Here is a 17257-nt window from a genome sequence, read left to right on the forward strand (position 1 = left end):
ACAAAGCAGGTGCTCCTCTGTTATCTTCTGCCTGCCATTCACTGAACCAAGGTTTCCCATTTAGCTTTTTTCTACATGACAGCTGTTGGGATTAGGGATAATCAATTGTTGTTGAATGTAAGGCTTCATTGTCATTAAAGTCCACAACCTCCCTTTTTATAATAATTAATTTGTCTTGCTTGATTGTGATCATAAAATGTTTATCAGAGCAATAATGGGTATACATTTTATTCCTTGGAAATATAACTTGGACTTAATGAAAAAATATATAAACATTATTAAAACATGCTCCCTTCCTTGCTTCCTTTTGAGACCATAAATCCTTTTTAAAATTGTTATTCCAATTCCAGTGCGCTGTGTACTCAAATAACAACAGTATGTGCTCCAGCACATTAAATAAAATTCTAATTGATGTAGCAACCTTCATTTAAATAATTGCTTTTCATCAAAGATGTTTTAATAAGCCTCTGACAACCAATCAAACTTGATGCGATGAAAACAGCTTCTCATATTCAAATTGGACTAATTTCACTCTTTGGTATGGGGATGAATTAGTTTTGCATGCATTTCCTCAATATATCTAAAATTGCCTTAGTTTTACCTGTGAAGGTAACTCACTTGGAGAAAATGAAAGTCCATTATGTGACGTTCAGCATATTTTAATCAGTAATGATGAAGGTTGATTATAAACACATAATCATTGTATTTGTTTGCTTTTACATACTGTGCTACCACATGAAATTCAGCACTGAATCTTGACTTGATTGCAGAGGGTAGCACTGTTGCCGCACAGCAAGAAGGTCCTGAGCTCGAATCCCGGCCTGGGCCTTTCTGTGTGGAGTTTGCATGTTCTCCCCATGTCTGTGTGGGTTTCCTCCGGGTACTCCAAAGACATGCAGGTAGGCTAATTGGAGACTCAAAATTCCTCATAGGTTTGAGTGTGTGAGTGAATGGTGTGTATGCCCTGCGATAGATTGGTGCTCTGTCCTGCCTCTTGCCTAATGCAAGCTGGGATAGTCTCCAGCACCCCCTGCAACCCTGACCAGGATAAGCAGGTGTAGATAATGGATAGATATTCTTCTGAGGAAATAAAGACACTGTTTATATTTATTTATCACTTCAATGTATGGCCTTTGTCTGCCTATTTAATAATTTCTGGCCTCTGTTTAAAATAGAATATGGAATCTAAGATGTTATCAATTTATAAATAAACCCAGAAGAACAACTGAGGTTACAGCTGCAGGTTAATCCTATATTATTACTGAAGGACCATTTATCATGAAGAGATATTTGAGTTTTAAACATTATCAAAGATTATTTTTCTTTCAGCATGGTTCTCTCTAAAGATGACTCCCTCCTCTCTCCATTTTGCAAATTGGTATTTGATGGAAAATATTTGAAATTATAAATGATCTTTTTAACACCTTCCTTACATTAATATTGTAAGTGTATTTGAAGGGGCAGTTACATATTCCCATCTGAGTACTGAAGTATGAAGTAGTCTACGATGTGTTCTATCAGTTGCAACTTAACACTTAGTACACATCTTATGATGCAGAAGTCTGGGTTTTCACATCATACAACTTACCTCATGGGTAGGACATTAGCTTGTAGGCCTACATTCTTCACAGGCCACTGAAGGTGAGCCTCTGTAGGTTCACAAGTTCAAGCCTCAGCTATGTCATTAGCCAGCGATGACTGGGAGACGTTCATGGGAAGGGTGGCTTTAAGCTGTGCAGGATTCCAAGGGTATCTGCTACATTAGTTCCTCCCAGAAACGTTCCAGTGGCCCACAGGCCACTAGTTCTCACCTGTGACAGATATGCCTGTCCTCTTAACTGCCATTATCTCCCTCCTTTGGTGCTGTGTCGCCTGTAGGGTGCATAATAACTGCAGCCTAGCAGCCAGGGGTTAGACGCGTGTGCTTTGCCTAGAATACTCAATATATATCTAGTATTGTATTTTAATTTTAAAATATACTGATTTTGAATGATAGTTCCTTCTGTACTATTGATCTAACCAGGTTACAGAACAATACAGTTGGACTGTACGTTGTTATACTGTCTGGCAAATCTATGCAGGTATACTTTGAGGTGGTCTAGTACTTTTCATCATTGCTGAAGGCGACTGTGCTCCATTACTTGGTGGTCCACTTGAGTTGTTGCTCGTGCCACCTTATTGTATGCTCTATTGTGTGTGGGACACACTGTATGTATTTTTGTGGCCTAAAAGTGAGAGCTGTCTACCGCTCTCCCAATATTTTGTTACTGAATCAATTGAGTTGACTATGGCAAATCAGTCAAAATAATGGAGCATGATGATTTAGCAATTTATTCTATCACCTCCAATATACTCACCACCTGTGCCCACCCTCATCCCTCAGACAATGAGTTGAAGCACTGCTTAGCAACAAAGCCACTTGGAACACTTCACAGTCGGTCTGGTATCGGTTTGTCTTGTACTGTTGTTTATTTAATTGATGCTTCTGCAATGTACTGCAAAATGCATTAAACAGCGTGTTTTATTGTGTGCAACACATTGTTTTATTTTCCATTCCATTCCATTTCCTGCTAATATCATCTTCTGAATACTTCCCAGATATCAGTTTGTCAACCTGTGGAAGAACAAGTGTATAATGCTTAATCTGTACCTTTCCAAATCGGGTATTTGGGTTTGGATGCACCCCTAAGAGGGAAATAAAAACAGAGCTACATTGCATTAAGACACTGCAGATTTCATTCCCAAGTCTTTTATCAAAGTGTTCATTAGAATTCAATAAAGTGCACTTGGATATTTGAATGACAATTTCAGTGGTGCTTTGTCTATCCCAGTTTTTGCACACTTAAACTGTCAACATTCATAAATGTAATGACCCAGAATCTCTCTCTTATTTCATGGGTCGTGACTGAGGTTGTTTGTCTACTTTTGTTCCTCTGACAGGTTTTTTTTCTTTCTTGTCTTTATTTATTTTGTGTGTTTTATTTTTATTGTTCCCTTGTGCATCATCGCAGAAATCCTGCTGGTTCATCTTGATTTCGTGACGCATTTTTCCTTGCCGAAAGTTAGCTTTAGCGCAGGATTTGTCAAGGCAGGTTAATACCCTGCAGCCTATGCTAATTCTCCTGATTGGTATAAGAGGCTCTCTCTTTCTAGTTCCCTTCCTCCTCGGCCCAGTTTCTCTCTCTCTCGGTGTGCTCTGATGTATTGCCACTGAATCGCTGCCTTGTTGCAGCTGTGGTAATTAGCTCAGCGGGGATGCGCGTCTCTGGGAGTTGCCCAGGCGCCAAATGGGACGTTCCAGAGCTCTTATCCAAAATGGCACTGCCAGTGATCACATCACGAGAGCGCTCAGCGCGCCCCTGACTGGCCTGCCAGTATCGCATGCACCCCTCTGTATTATGCACATTAGAACTTTGCGGCTGATTTGTGGATTTACGTGCAACAGGACTGCCATGTATATTAAAATTCTGTCCTCCCCTCCTCTTGATCTCTCCTCTATTGGTTTCACTGATGTTGAATTTTGAATTTTCACTGATGTTGATAAATTATGAATGCATTCCCTCAATATTTTCTTCCTTGTATCTGAGCGTTAGGATATCTCTTGCCCTCTCTTCTGCTGCCTTTGCTTGGATCTGCCATGATTTAGAAGGTTGCTCAGGGATGCAAGCCTGCTAACATTTATTAAGAGATTTGACATGCCATACATACAGCTTAATGTGGTTGCTAAAAATTCCCCTCCCATTTAGTAAAACAATAAATGCATGTAAACTGTCCATCATTTGTAGCTTGAACACTCACACACACTCACACACGCAGACACAGTGCCTTGTACAAAAGCAGCTAGATACTGGAAGTCTCCACTGAAAAGACAGCACTGCGTTCTGTTTATTAAAGAGTGCCCTCAAGATTGAGTAGAGCCAGACTGCTCCTGGAAGTGCCTCTCTCTCTTTGAACAAGAGGGAGAAATGGCAAACAGCTTGTAGCAGTCAAAGCTCTGTGGCGCTGAAGTTTGGAGAAACTCCAAATAACGCGCATGTCAGCAGTTATTGCAAGCCGTCGTCTCTGTAAAATCCAATATTAATTTGGTGTCATCCCTGTAACTATTGGGTGCCAGTACCTTTTAACAGGTTCAGACTTGAAGAACACCGAAATTGCAGACATAATGAATGTATTGATTTTGATGCCCTTTAGTGTACACTTGATGGGCTGTGACTAATTAAGCTGGAAGCCAAAACCCAGGAGGCATAGTTCACATTCTTAGAATATTTAGAAAGTTTTTGGAAGTTATCTTGGAGCCTTCTGTTCTTTTTTCACATTTAATGAAGTGATCTCTGGAGTGACCGCCATAATTGCTGCAAATGAAACGCTGGCTGATGCCCGCTAGTGCGAACGCCATAAATGTTTCTGCTTGCTGGTTTCAGGATCACAGGTCACATGATCACTCAGCAGAAATGCTATTGGTAATTAGTACTAACAGTTGTTCGTGTAATTCCAGTGGAGAAAAAAATGTTCTGCAGCCATTTTGTCTGGTCTCTACTACAATGCAGTACAAATTATAGTCAAAAGCAGGGTATCAGAGTTGATTTTGCACTGAGTGTTTAGCTGTGTAGGGTGCCATCTGAAGGATCTGTCATCTCATCCGTCCATGTTGGTATAACCTGAGACAGGTGTATCTGTTCTCCTACCTGCCCATAGATTTCCTCCATGGGGTTCACAGAAGAGTTGCACAGTTGCACAGTCAGAGTAACCCCACTGGAGCTAAGTGCATGAGGAGTCCATGTGGGGGGTCTGTCCAGTTTACCACCCTGTTGCCCTCCCCGATGAATTGCCAGAGACCTTCATAGCTTAAGCATTTGCTGGGCCTCCTGCTGAGGTGCTCTGCCTATTACCTCAGCAAAGTGCCCTCGTTCTGCTCCACACTGGCAGGAGATTGCCAGTGGCATGGCCGATTGATCTTGTGCCCGCAAACTTGCCCGCTCTGCCACGGCGCTCTCCTGCTTCGGCGTGCCACGGGAGCCGAGCCAGCAGACAGGGCGAGCTGGGTGAAGCCACTCCCCTCCGCAGTGCGGGCATTCTGGGGGGTCAGCCTCAGACACTTCAGTCCATTGTGTAATTCTGACGGTCGTATCCCATGGATCATTGCTTCTGGCCGTGACGCGCTCTGTCAGCGTGTAAAGCCAAAATATCAACCTTCAGGAGGAAGAAGCGGATGTTATTCCTCTCAAAAGCGGGCGTTATTTTTCAAATTTATTGAGTATTGAGCCGAAGGGGTTTACAGTTTTTTTTGCCATTTTTCAGTGCTGAAGCAGGACAAATGAGGGTAGTTATTTTGTTTCAACCACCCGTGCTGCACAGTAGAGCCACTAGTCATGTTAAGACTCCCACCGGTACTAGATTAGAAATGATGGCTGCCAGCTCTGGCTAAAATAGATTTCCACTATGCTGAAGTCTTGAAATGAACTGCATGAGGCATTAATGAAATCCCGCTAAAACATCAAGTGTGTGAGTACGCATTTTTTTGTGCTCCACGTGACCAATTAATATTGAAGAGTAGACGTCTTATTGAACAAACAGAAGCCCCAGTGAAAGAGGAAGACACATTTGCTGGGGCGACTGTGTAGTATAATGGGTAAGGAGCTGGTCTTGTAACCTAAAGGTCACAAGTTTGATTCCCAGGTAGGGCGCTGCCATTGTATCCTTGAGCAAGGTACTGAACCTGCATTGCTTCAGTATACTGTATATCCAGCTGTATAAATGGATGCAGTGTAAATGCTATTTAAAAAAAAGTTGTGTAAGTCACTCTGGATAAGAGTGCCTGCCAAATGCCTGTAATGTAATGTAATGTAATGTCCCAATATCTTGATCCCAGCCTCTAATTTAGCTTCTCCTAATCTGGTGAAACTGAACACATTATCGTGTGTCACAACGCTATGATTTGTTTCCCCTAGCTCACGTAATGCTGCACATAAATTAATAATGCCTGACCAGAGAGAAATTAAACAGAAGTTTGACGGTGTCAAACTTATCGATCCTCATTTACAGTTTAGTGTAATGTTTGAATTGATTGCCGGCAAAGTAAATGGCAGCACTGTAACGGAGTGAGATATTGTCTCTCATCTTTTGTTGTAACCGGTTCTTGGAAAGCTGCTCCATTTGGAATAGTAATAGGTTCTCAGAGGTGTTTGGAAAAATAAAATGGCCTGGAAATGAGATGCACCGTTCCCCAGCGCCACTTCAGAAGAGCGTGTGATGGCCCCTGCTTTACTGGGCTGATTAATAATTCAGTGTTTTCCCACGTTTGTGGCTGGGACTGCAGTTGGGGCTCACCTCTGAGGGGGAAAGATATAGCTTTTAAAGCCCCTCATTTTAAGGCGCCCGTCCCGTGGAATTTGCGCTTTGTCTTCTCCGGGGAAGCAGCGCTCATTCTTAGCCGATTAAGAGCCTAAAGACTCGCTGAGCTCTTCCCATTTTACGCATTTCCTCTCTTCCCTCGTTTCGTGGCTGGCACCCTTTCGTTTGACGGGTTTACTGTCAGCACCCCCTCATCTTTTTGGTTTTTCATGTCTCAATTCAATGAAACAGCTTGGAGCCATTTTGCCCCTTGAAAATGTGCACACACCCGTCATTCCAGAAATAACCAAATTTGTAGTAAGTAATCAGAAAGAAGGTGCCAAAACAAATATATGATGAGCCTGGATGAGATTATCCTGAATGCTTTCTTGGATTGTCCCACCAGAAATTTGAATTTAAAGACAAAAGTGAAGCACCTTTAAGTGATGAATAGATATTAAATAGAAAATGAAATAATTTGACTGTAAGGACTTATTGCCAAACAAGCAAACAAACATTGGGCACAAAATGTTCCCAGGTTTTGGTCAGCAATCAAACCCCTTAATAGGATTCAAAACATTTGCGATCAGAGTAATAATGTGATTATGAAAACAAGCCAAGCAATGTATGAAAAGCACTGTAAAAAGGCAAGAACTGCTACACTGCCTAGCAATTAGCATCATCCACTCAGGTTAGTTTGCCATCATTCCCTGATTGATCTGTTTTGCCATCCTTTCCTGATTGATCTGTGATTTCTCCCTCATCTTTCTCACACTGACACATGGTAAACCTTTATGCAATATTCATAAGCGGTGGGTGGTGGGAATTGAAAATAAATAGATAAGAAAGAAGATTGTATATGTGGTGTCAAGGCTGTGGGCCACAGAATCAAATAATCCATGATATCTGGGAAAGTCCCCTTCACTCATGGTTTATTTGCACAGCTGAGATATATCCTGCCATTTAAATGGTCTTTTTCCCAGCGAAGTGATTTGTATTGGGCTGTCAATTTCTCATCTCGACAGGGAGCCGCCAAAGGCACCAACTGTTCCATCATATTTGATGTTTGGTTAAAGCCTTTTCCCCTCTAGCCCACCACACCACCACCTGCTCATTGATTTCCTCCACATTTTTATAACATTTTCTTCTGCCTGAACAATTAGCCTCAGGTTTCAGGAAGACACATTTGAACAAAAAACAGTGCCAAAAAAACCGAATACTTTCTACCCATAATTTGTAATTATCCAAGACAAATTCCTACAGGAATTTGATACGGAAAAGAAATTGCATTATTTTCTCATTTTGTCGTATTTTATAGTATTTCCAAGTTTAGTTTGCTAAAATCAGTTTAAGCTCAATTACTGCTGTGATTTTTACCTGCAAACCAAAAATATTCATGCATTACATTCCTCTTTATTCAAAATGGCCATTAATATATGGCTCTCATTTTATTTATTTATGTGGGATTATTAGAGATTCTTGTCACCATTTTCGCGCTTGAGCTGTGACGTATTTCCTTGTTTTGTGTCCTCGAGCCACCCGAGGGGTGTGTGCTGTATGGGATTTCAGCAACATGACTCTGAAAGGACAGACAGTGAAATGAATTTTAGTTGAGTTTCTTAGCTTGTTTTCACCTGCGAGGACAGATGCTGTTTTCAATGCAGGGCGTGCAGAGGTAGCAGCAGAAATTTAATTCGGATGGAGGGGAATTGGTTCCAGCTGTAGACTGGATCAGCTCATTTGATTGTGAATAATTGCCTCTGCAGGACTTTGACCGAAGGCACTGCGGTGTGACATTGAGCATGATCATATTAATGATAATGCTGTTGATGATAAATTATGATACGTATGGAATAAAAGGTTATTTGGCTCTGTTTTACATGATTAAATAAAATACACACTTAAAAATATGAAAATGTGATGAGAATGATAATACTAGTATATTTCTCCAGGTATCTGTGCTTGGATAGGCTACACCGTAGCTTTTACATACTGCATGCTTGATGAGTTTTGTAAAAATGATGAAGAGAGATTGATTGTTCCCAAATAAGTAATGTAACCTCCAATGGACATTGTGCTAAATTAGTTTTTAAGAATATAAATAGCTAAAACCCACAGACTAGAAGAAAACTCATTGAGAAACTTTCTTCTTGCCCAGGCTTGTCCTTTTATCGCTGTAGCCAAGCACATCTTGACTATATTGCATTTTTACAATGTTCTCTACACTTTTAGTGAACTATACTTCAGTTACCAAAACTATGCTTCAGCGTAAAATACATTGTGTTTGGCTAATGTCTGTCTGTTGTATATATCCATATATCAATAATAATAATAATAATAATAAATAATAACAACAACAACGACAACAATAATAATAAATAAATTGATCAGTCCTTCCAAAGCAAAGAGCCCATTACAGAAAATAAACATATTAGTTGCCTGAGCTGACTTTATTGGTTGGGAATGTATAGATGTTTGAATATGCATTCTTGTGGCACATAGTAATGTATAATAATTCAAATATGATTTCCATTCAGGTGAGATTTAGATGAGAGAAACTGATTCTCGGAGGCTTGTTAGTCTTGCCTTAGTTTAATGGTATGGATTCTAATTTGCATTGCATTCTGCTTTGAATGCTTGAGGAGGTAATAGAAGCTAGGGGTGCTTGAATGTTTATGAGCAATTTAGCTAATTTAAGCGAGTGCAAAATATGCAACAGGCAGTGAGACCAAAGTATGCATCCTTCCTCCTGCCTTTGAGCAGGAGATATTCCTTAATTAGGATTCAGTGGAAATTTTTTACTAATGTGGATCTGTGCAGAAAATTACCTCCTGGTTCTGTGCAAGGCAGCAATAACATCCTGTCTTGAACAATTAATAATATCATCATTAGGCAGTTTTTTTTAACACCGAGTTTGAGTTTTTGTGCAGATTCCATTTCAATGCTCGGTAAAGTACCGCGGCTCACTCTGGCCACAACAGGATTGCGCTCTCTGTGTAATTAATCCCCGTGTTCCTTACCACAGCACTCTCGGTTTTTCCCTTTGAAGTGCATCTAGTCTAAACACACTCTGCTCTATCCCCCCCCCCCCCTTTCCGCAGATGAAGTCTACAGAAGTGGACCAGGGACTTTTCACCGACAGCTACTGCAGAGTGTGCAGTGCGCAGCTCATCTCCGAGTCCCAGAGAGTGGCCCACTACGAGGTGAGGAACGGCACCCGCCAAATCTTTTCTGCCACACCCTGCTCGCCTTTTGGACGTCGTCCATCCGAGAGTGACCTCCGCGCGCCGTCTCACTCTCACGCGCACGTACTCCATTGTCGGTTCCCAGCATGCATCATCTTTCACATAACCTCCTTTGCACACTGCCTCTTGGGAGTAACGCTCCCTTATCCCCCCTGCTGTGGAATCACCCAGAAGCTCTCTCACAGAAATATACAGAATTTCTGCTGAGGGAATTACAATGAGAGGTTAGTCCCACTCCGGTACAGAGCCAGCTCTTATTTACAGTACAGTGCTGCCATAAAGACAGTATTGGGCTGCTTGACCTTCATATCCTCAAGCTTATCGCTGGTATTTTAAATATAATATTTTCAGGGCTTGAGGCTCTTTTTATTTGCGTGCTCACCGGTCTGGTCATAATCATGAAAAGTGTATCCGGTCTGCCCTTTGACCCAATACTGAACATTTCATTAAACATGAAAATGAGTGCATAAAAATGATTGTAATAGTCCATAAAACTTGACAGTTTTATGACCTGGAGTTGCTTAAATTTTACTTCTTGTCTGGTGTACGATCACCAGCTGTTGAAATATAGAGAATTTCAAAACCTTTGCTTCAATGTACCTTGACTTCAGATGTTAGGCTATTTATTCATACGCAGTCGGGCAGAACTGATTTTGGAGGGTCCTTTCCAATCAGCTGAGAGTAAATCATGTTTGCTATACACTCTGAAATGTGGTGAAGTTGGAAAAATATTCTGACCCAGCCGTGAATAGTAGCAGAATGAATTTGTTCAGACAGCCATTGCTGTAAACAGGAAGTCCCCGTACCCCCACGTTGTAAAATATTCATTTTGTTTCTGTTGGTTTGTGGCAACTGCCCCGTTTGGCTTTAAGCCTACTTCATTTGGAGTAGAGCTCTGCAGCTTCTCTCCGCCTGTTACTAACTGTGACTGACTGCCTGGGCTTCAGTGACATCAGCGAACAGAATCAACCACACAGTCTTTGCATGTTCTTTCATTAAGTGGTTGTCTATCACTGGATGTTGACTGAAAATGCCTTCATAATGTATTACTTTTGAAAAACATTAATGAATGGGGAAGAATCATCATCTTATAAATATCAACGTATGTACAGTATGGGTAATCGTGGAATTTTTGATGATTTACGTAATTTGATGACAACAAATGACAGAAATATAATGTTAATAAAAAACATGATGCAGTAGCAGTGATCCTTAAAAATAAGGACTAGTTTGTAATTCTGTCTTTTTAATGAGAGCTCTTTAATTAGATCTGCATACTCAGCAAACACGTTAGATGCTGTATAGCCGCAAATTTCTGATTTAGGATTTGAACTTAAAATGGCTAAAGCAAGTTAGTTTGTTGTGCCTGAATCATTTATGTGGCAGTTTATCGGAGTTTAAAAGTCAAAATGAAGCAGTTATACTCTCGCCTTCTGTTGAGGTTGTTAGTTGAGTTATTTCAAAGCAATCAGCTTTTAATCCCTGCTTCACAGACGTCAAAGGCCCTATTCAGATGTGGCAAGGAGTCAGAAACTGCTGCAATGGAATTCAAAACCTGCAGTATTACCTACTCTGTAGTTCCATGTATTGTTTTTTTCAAAGGAAAGTAAATGTTGAATTATTTTCCTACCCAAGAAGGTATTATGAGCACCTAACTCTATAATACCCACGTTTCCTCATCTTTTTCACTAGCTTACTCTTTAAGGTCAAGGAAGGTTGTTCATTAAGTGGTACAACAATTTTGTGGAATGTTCAGCAAAGCCTGACACTTTCATTTAATGTGACAACTCTATGATCACTGAAACTGTGCAAGGTATGTTTTGTAACAGAGAGGCTGAGGTATTCAGCTTCCTTGCTCAAGTTTCCTTCCATTGCATAGTTCCTATCCTGTTTATGCCACTTGGAGTCTGTCTATGTCACTGTCTATGTCTTTCTCAGGAGGCTGGACACGTGAATAGTAACCTCAGTGATGAAATAATCTTTGCAGCCATGTCACCCGCAATTTGCAAGTATTTAAAACTCTGCAGATAATGGAACCAGAATGGAACCAGAAGGTCAGAGCATATTACTCTCATCCTTGCATCGCTGAGTTGGCTCCTGATAAAATATTGGATTAAGTTGAAAGTCCTCTTACTGGACTATATGGGTTAGTCCCATTTTATTTGGCTGACTTACTCCAGCTCTATATTCCAGCCCATCCACTACGCTCTAGAGATACTGGCCAGTTGCCCATTCTCAGCATTTTTAAAAAGGCAGCGGGTGATAGGTCCTTCTCACATAGAGCTTGTACAGTGCTTTATGGAACCGTCTTCCTGCCATAGTCAGGGAATCAGAGACAGTCACTATTTTTATATCGCGCCTGAAAACACACTTTATATAGCCTTTCCTACACCTAACTTCCCCCACCAGCCTCAGTCTTTTACTGTAATAGACCCGGGAAATTTAATTTAGCCTGTTTCTCCCTGATTTCATTTTTATCAGTATTTGTGTGCTCATTCTCATTTACTGTTTTCTTTCCATCCTTGCTATCACTTTGTCTATTTAATACTGTTTTTTATTGCCTACACTCGCTAACTTTTTTCTGTTTGCCTCGTTTATTCTTATTTTTACCCCTTGATTTGTATAGTGTTTTGAGACCTTGTTGTTAAGCCCACTTTAAACTGAAATAAACCTGTAATTGAAATGTGTTTATAGCATATCATGGCTTGCCATTATTTCTCCATTGTGGATGTGCTTAATTTAACTTTGTTTTAGATTGTTACTGGGGAAGAAGGAAGACGTTGTCAGTTGCCAGGCTGCTTTCTCAGAATCTCAGATGCAGAGTCTCAGTTCCTTTTCGTAGCCTTGGCTAATGCCGAGCTTTTGTGCCTGGGTTTGGTATCGAATCCAAAGCCCAAACACACTGACTGTTTCTAAAACACGACCGGACGGGAGTCCATACTGGGACAGAATACAGTGCGTGGCTTTCCCTTTTCGTCAACATTTCCAAGGCCTATTTGAATAGCGTCTCATGTCAACTGCGTACTTGACTTGATTTCTTTATTTCCAGCGTTGTGTCCCCCTTGTTTCTCTGGTAATTGGCTCCCATTATGGTGATGGTCTCGAAAATGAGTTTGCGTTACACTTGAGAGCAGTGCTGAGTTATTGTTTATCTCTTTCACCGATGTGTTCATCCGTGCTTTGTTTGCTTTCTAGGTTACTACCATTATGCCTGCATGCACTTCCCCCATGGGTGGAATTTGAAAGGGAAGAATTGAGTTGAGGCTGTAGATTTTCCAGATCAAACACCTGTGTTTGTCTCAGGGATTGAATTTTGGCATGTCAGTCTACATCCTCTGTAACATCCCAGATTTTCTGAGCCTACTGTAGATTCCACCTCGTGAGCAATTCCGCCGTGCATCTTGCATGTTCACATTTAAAATTCAGACTGGCATATGTTCAAATATGGAACGACAATGCTTTTAACAAGTCAATATGCCTGTATGTGTGATGCATTTAACTCCTGTAGTTTTGAATTTAATAACACGCAAAAATTCACTTTGGTTTTTCATGTTTAGCTTCTGACCTCAAGCCCCCTCCTGGTCCCCCAGTGTGGGCCACAGTTAAGGACAACTGTTCTTAATGATCCATATCCCTTCTAATCCAACATCCATATGTCACACTGTGTGACCTCTGTCAGGTTGTACAGTGACCGTTTGGCCAATGCCAGGGGCAAAGTTCATGGGCCACAGGGGCTTCACTTCCCCTGGACCACAGTGGGAGCCAGTTGAGTTTACAGGTGCTTAGACACCGAAATGAACCCACTTAACAGGCTCTTCCTATATCAAGAGGATTCGTTATAGATCGAGCCGCACTGTGGTATTTCCATTCCTCCCGCGTGTGTGAACCCTTCGACCTCTGCTATTGAGAGTAGCGTGTAACCCGCGAACTCTCTGTAGTTCCCATGCTGCCCCTGGCCCCTGCCCTGTGGCGGTCTCCAGTGTTTCTTTATCCTTTTACATATGAATGAGGAATGGAGATGGAAAATGGCAGGGCCGAAGGGATCAATGCTTCCCTTCAGCTACGGTAATGTCATCAACCTTGGGGGGCTGAACGTCCCCTTTAGACTAACATGTGTATGCTGGTCATGCCCCATTTGTTTGACCCAGCCTTCTCCTGGAGGACATCATCTACAACACTGACCTTCTCTCTAATTAATAAGTCCCCTGACCTCCTTGTGTCACCGAAGGCATCTGTATGCAAATTTTTATTATCCACTCACGTGGTACGCACATCTCATTCAGGCTGCGGTTCCTGGTCGGACACATCTGTTTCATCCCGTGGGAAGGAACAGTAACGACTTCATTAAAAAAATATCCAGTGGTATAAACGGTTTGATGAATGTTAGCGCTGCAAGCACTTCAAGGGTAATCGGCTAAGCAAACAACTAATTACGGAAAAAATACTGCGAGGGAGATGTTTACTCGTCATTTTCTGTAGAATATCTTTAATATCCTTTAGCCATCAGTAAATGTCTTCACTTCCCCCTGGGCAGCACCATCACCCTGTTTCTTCCCGTCAAATCCTGTGCGATGACAGCACACCAAACGCACAGAGTCCTGTCTGTTGATGTGCCTGTCTCTACAGGGGAGTATACAAGCACTGCTACCAGGATCCCTACCCTTAGTGAATGTTAAACGAGAAAATATAGGGATGCGAGATGCTTGCCGTTAATGCTCACGCTTTTATTTTTCTCTTTGCTGCAGAATGAGAGTGTTCTGCCGACTCCCGCCTTCCCAAACAGCAGCACTCTCAGTCCGCTGCCAGCTCTCAGTGCTCTTAGGCTCCCCATTTCAGGTGCTTAATTTTGAAAAGGGATGACACGGTAATAGATGTTTGTGATCGTCTTTGGTTCTGTCATTCTTGGAAAGTCGGGAACAATCGACGGAAGAATTACGAAAACAGTACAGTGGCACCGTAGATGTATGTATTGTCGGGCTTTATCAACACTTTTCTCTCTCCAAATGGTCTTTTGTGGCAATTATGACATGCGGTTTGTCAGCTCCCATTGTCCAAAAGGGAAGAAGAGAAAGGCGCCACTTTTTCCGAAGTGGCATCCTCTGCGCTCGGAATGGGTTTGTCGCTTGTCACATGCTTTTTTCTTTCTTTCTTTTTTGTCTTCGCCCTGAAATTGAAGGGTAATTTGTGCCGTCACATCAGCCTGTGTGTTTATCCTTTGTCAGAGAAAAAATGGGAGAAAAGTTCAGAATATCGCAATCTTTTTGGCGTAACACTGCAAAAAATTGAATTTAAGAAGTCGGTGCACCAAAGACCGTTGTGGCATTTGCTCATAGGCTGTTTGAAAACGTCTCTCCTGTGTGCTGCAGCCCCGCCTTCTGCAGGCAGTAGCTCATAATTAATTAGCCTCATAACGAAAGAAAATGTCTGTGATTTGGAGGCTTCACTCGCTCGTTTCTCATGTATCATTACCCCGGTGATGACCAGCGATGCTTTTTAATTGTTCCACTAAATCTGGCTGTCATTTTCAGGTCCGAGGAGCTGATGTATGCACAAACAGTTGATTGAGAACAGCTTTTTGGGAAAGTTTTTCGTGCTTTATTGGTGACTTTTGGGGGGAGGGGGGTAAGGGAGGGAGAGGTCTATTAAATTTAATTGTTATGCAAAAAGGAATAATGACACTTGAAAATTACCAGTGAATTAATTGACCAGTAAGTCAAATTTTGGATGAATGCTAATGAAATGGATTTATGTAATGAATAGTAAATCTAAATAATTTGTAAAGGTTTTTCATAAGTACCACATAACTTTCGACATCATGTTTTACACTTTTTCAAACCTAAACAAAATAATCAACAGCCGTGAATATAAACAATATATACATGTATATTAGTATATTAATCACAATTTTGATTGTGAATCAAATTGTGAATTTACACAATAAGACTGTGTGTGTGATCAATTATGATTCAACTCTTTAAAATGGCATTGAATAAAGGAAGTACATTTGCTTTTTTAAATTCCTTGAGCAGCGATGAAAGTTAGTACCGGCTTTAAATTATTATGACAAGAGAGAGAGACTGACTGGTAAATCAAGAAGGACCAAAATAGCACGAGGCTTAGATCTGGCTCCCACCCAGATGAAATTCTTTCAAGATTCCAGCATGACTCTACTCATAATCTTTAGACTTCAGCAGGTTTTCAATTCAATATCAAATGAATGAAAGGCACCAAGCACTCGAGGCATTCCAGTCTCATCTGCCAAAGAAATTGTTTTTTTGTTTTTTTTAATAGAAATTCTCAATCCCAACTCCGATAACAGGAATCTTAGAGGGGCAGTCGCTGGATTATTATTTTTCTATATTTGCATTTGTTACTATTGTACTGTATCATATGCTTCAAAAAATCTTTCGTTATTTGTTAATGGTAGGGAAATTGTTAGATAGAATTTGAAATTCCACAAAGTAGAAATAGATGTGTTTAAATATATATATATATATATATATATATATATATATATATATATATTTCTGTACATAGTTAGTTCATGTTTGTTGTGTTGCCTTTGTACTCCTGCACATTGTATCCATGTCAGGTGTACCATGTAGGAATTGCAGCCATTTTATACATAGTCCCTCCAATTTAGGGGACCAACAGTAATTGTACAATTGGCTGCTCTGCAGTTCCTCGCCAGCTGTGTGTTGTTGCATCATTACACAAGAAAGTTCATCCACAAGAAAGCTTAAAAAAAAAGTCTGGAGTTGATTCTAGATATGCCGTATTGCCTGTTACTGTTGTCTTTCAACATGAGGACCAAAGAAGTGTCAATGCCAGTATAGCAGGCAATAATGGAATGGAAAAATTGGATTAAATTAATCAGAGACATAGCCAAAACATTGAGTGAGTCAAAGGGCAGTCACATTTAAACAAAGTGCATTCAGATTCAGCTTAAAATTAAAATTAAAATTAAAAAATTAAAATTATTCGAGTTTTGAAGAGCTCTCAAAAAGCAAAAATATAACCCTAATATTTTGGTTGCTAACTGTATATCTAAATGGGCTTTTATTTGTTTTGTATACCAAGTTAAACCCTGCTCCCTCTATCTCTATGTCCATGGCTATACGGTTTGTATAATGCTTCAGGTTTGCTTTTTAAACTGTTTACTGCAGTTGGGTTCAATACATTTCCTTTGTAGTTCCTTTATATCTTTGTTCTTTGTACTTAAAGCCATGGTCAATATTTTCAGCTTCTGGTGAATCCAGATACCCCCAGAAAATTTCTAACATGTGACTAAATGTTCCCCTTTTTACTCTTCAGGATTCCCTCTGAAAAGCGTTGAGAAGCTGAGCATTGTGCTGTATGATGTACTACATGCATTGCATTGTATAATGTTTACTGTATGTGTGCTTGGGTCTGCCACTATCCTTTTTCTGCTTTTCCGAAATGTGCCGTACATAAGAAGAAGAAGCTGATTGTCTTCTCCTTGAAATGAGTCTCAGATGGTGTTGCATTAATGACTTTCAGCTTTGCTGGGCCTGACAACGAATAGAAAGGACAGGACTCTGACGGAAGTGCCTTCCGGCACAGTGAGAACCACTTGATTGCCAGGGTGTTATGATATGTGTTAATAAGCTGTGTTTACGGTGGGGATGTACTTAGTGACTCATGTACTAGAGAGCGCAGTC

General features: G+C 40.7%; 1 protein-coding gene across 1 annotated transcript in view; it reads left to right on the forward strand.

Annotated features, from left to right (window-relative positions):
* LOC118237337 (zinc finger matrin-type protein 4-like) overlaps window positions 1–17257 on the forward strand; it is an 86398-nt gene that overhangs the window by 11522 nt on the left and 57619 nt on the right. Inside the window, exon 2 of the mRNA XM_035435938.1 lies at window positions 9432–9533. Within this exon, the coding sequence (XP_035291829.1) occupies window positions 9432–9533 (102 nt within the window). The remainder of the gene's footprint in view (window positions 1–9431; window positions 9534–17257) is intronic.

The sequence above is a fragment of the Anguilla anguilla genome, chromosome 10 (assembly GCF_013347855.1).
Source record: "Anguilla anguilla isolate fAngAng1 chromosome 10, fAngAng1.pri, whole genome shotgun sequence".
Lineage (NCBI taxonomy): Eukaryota > Metazoa > Chordata > Actinopteri > Anguilliformes > Anguillidae > Anguilla > Anguilla anguilla.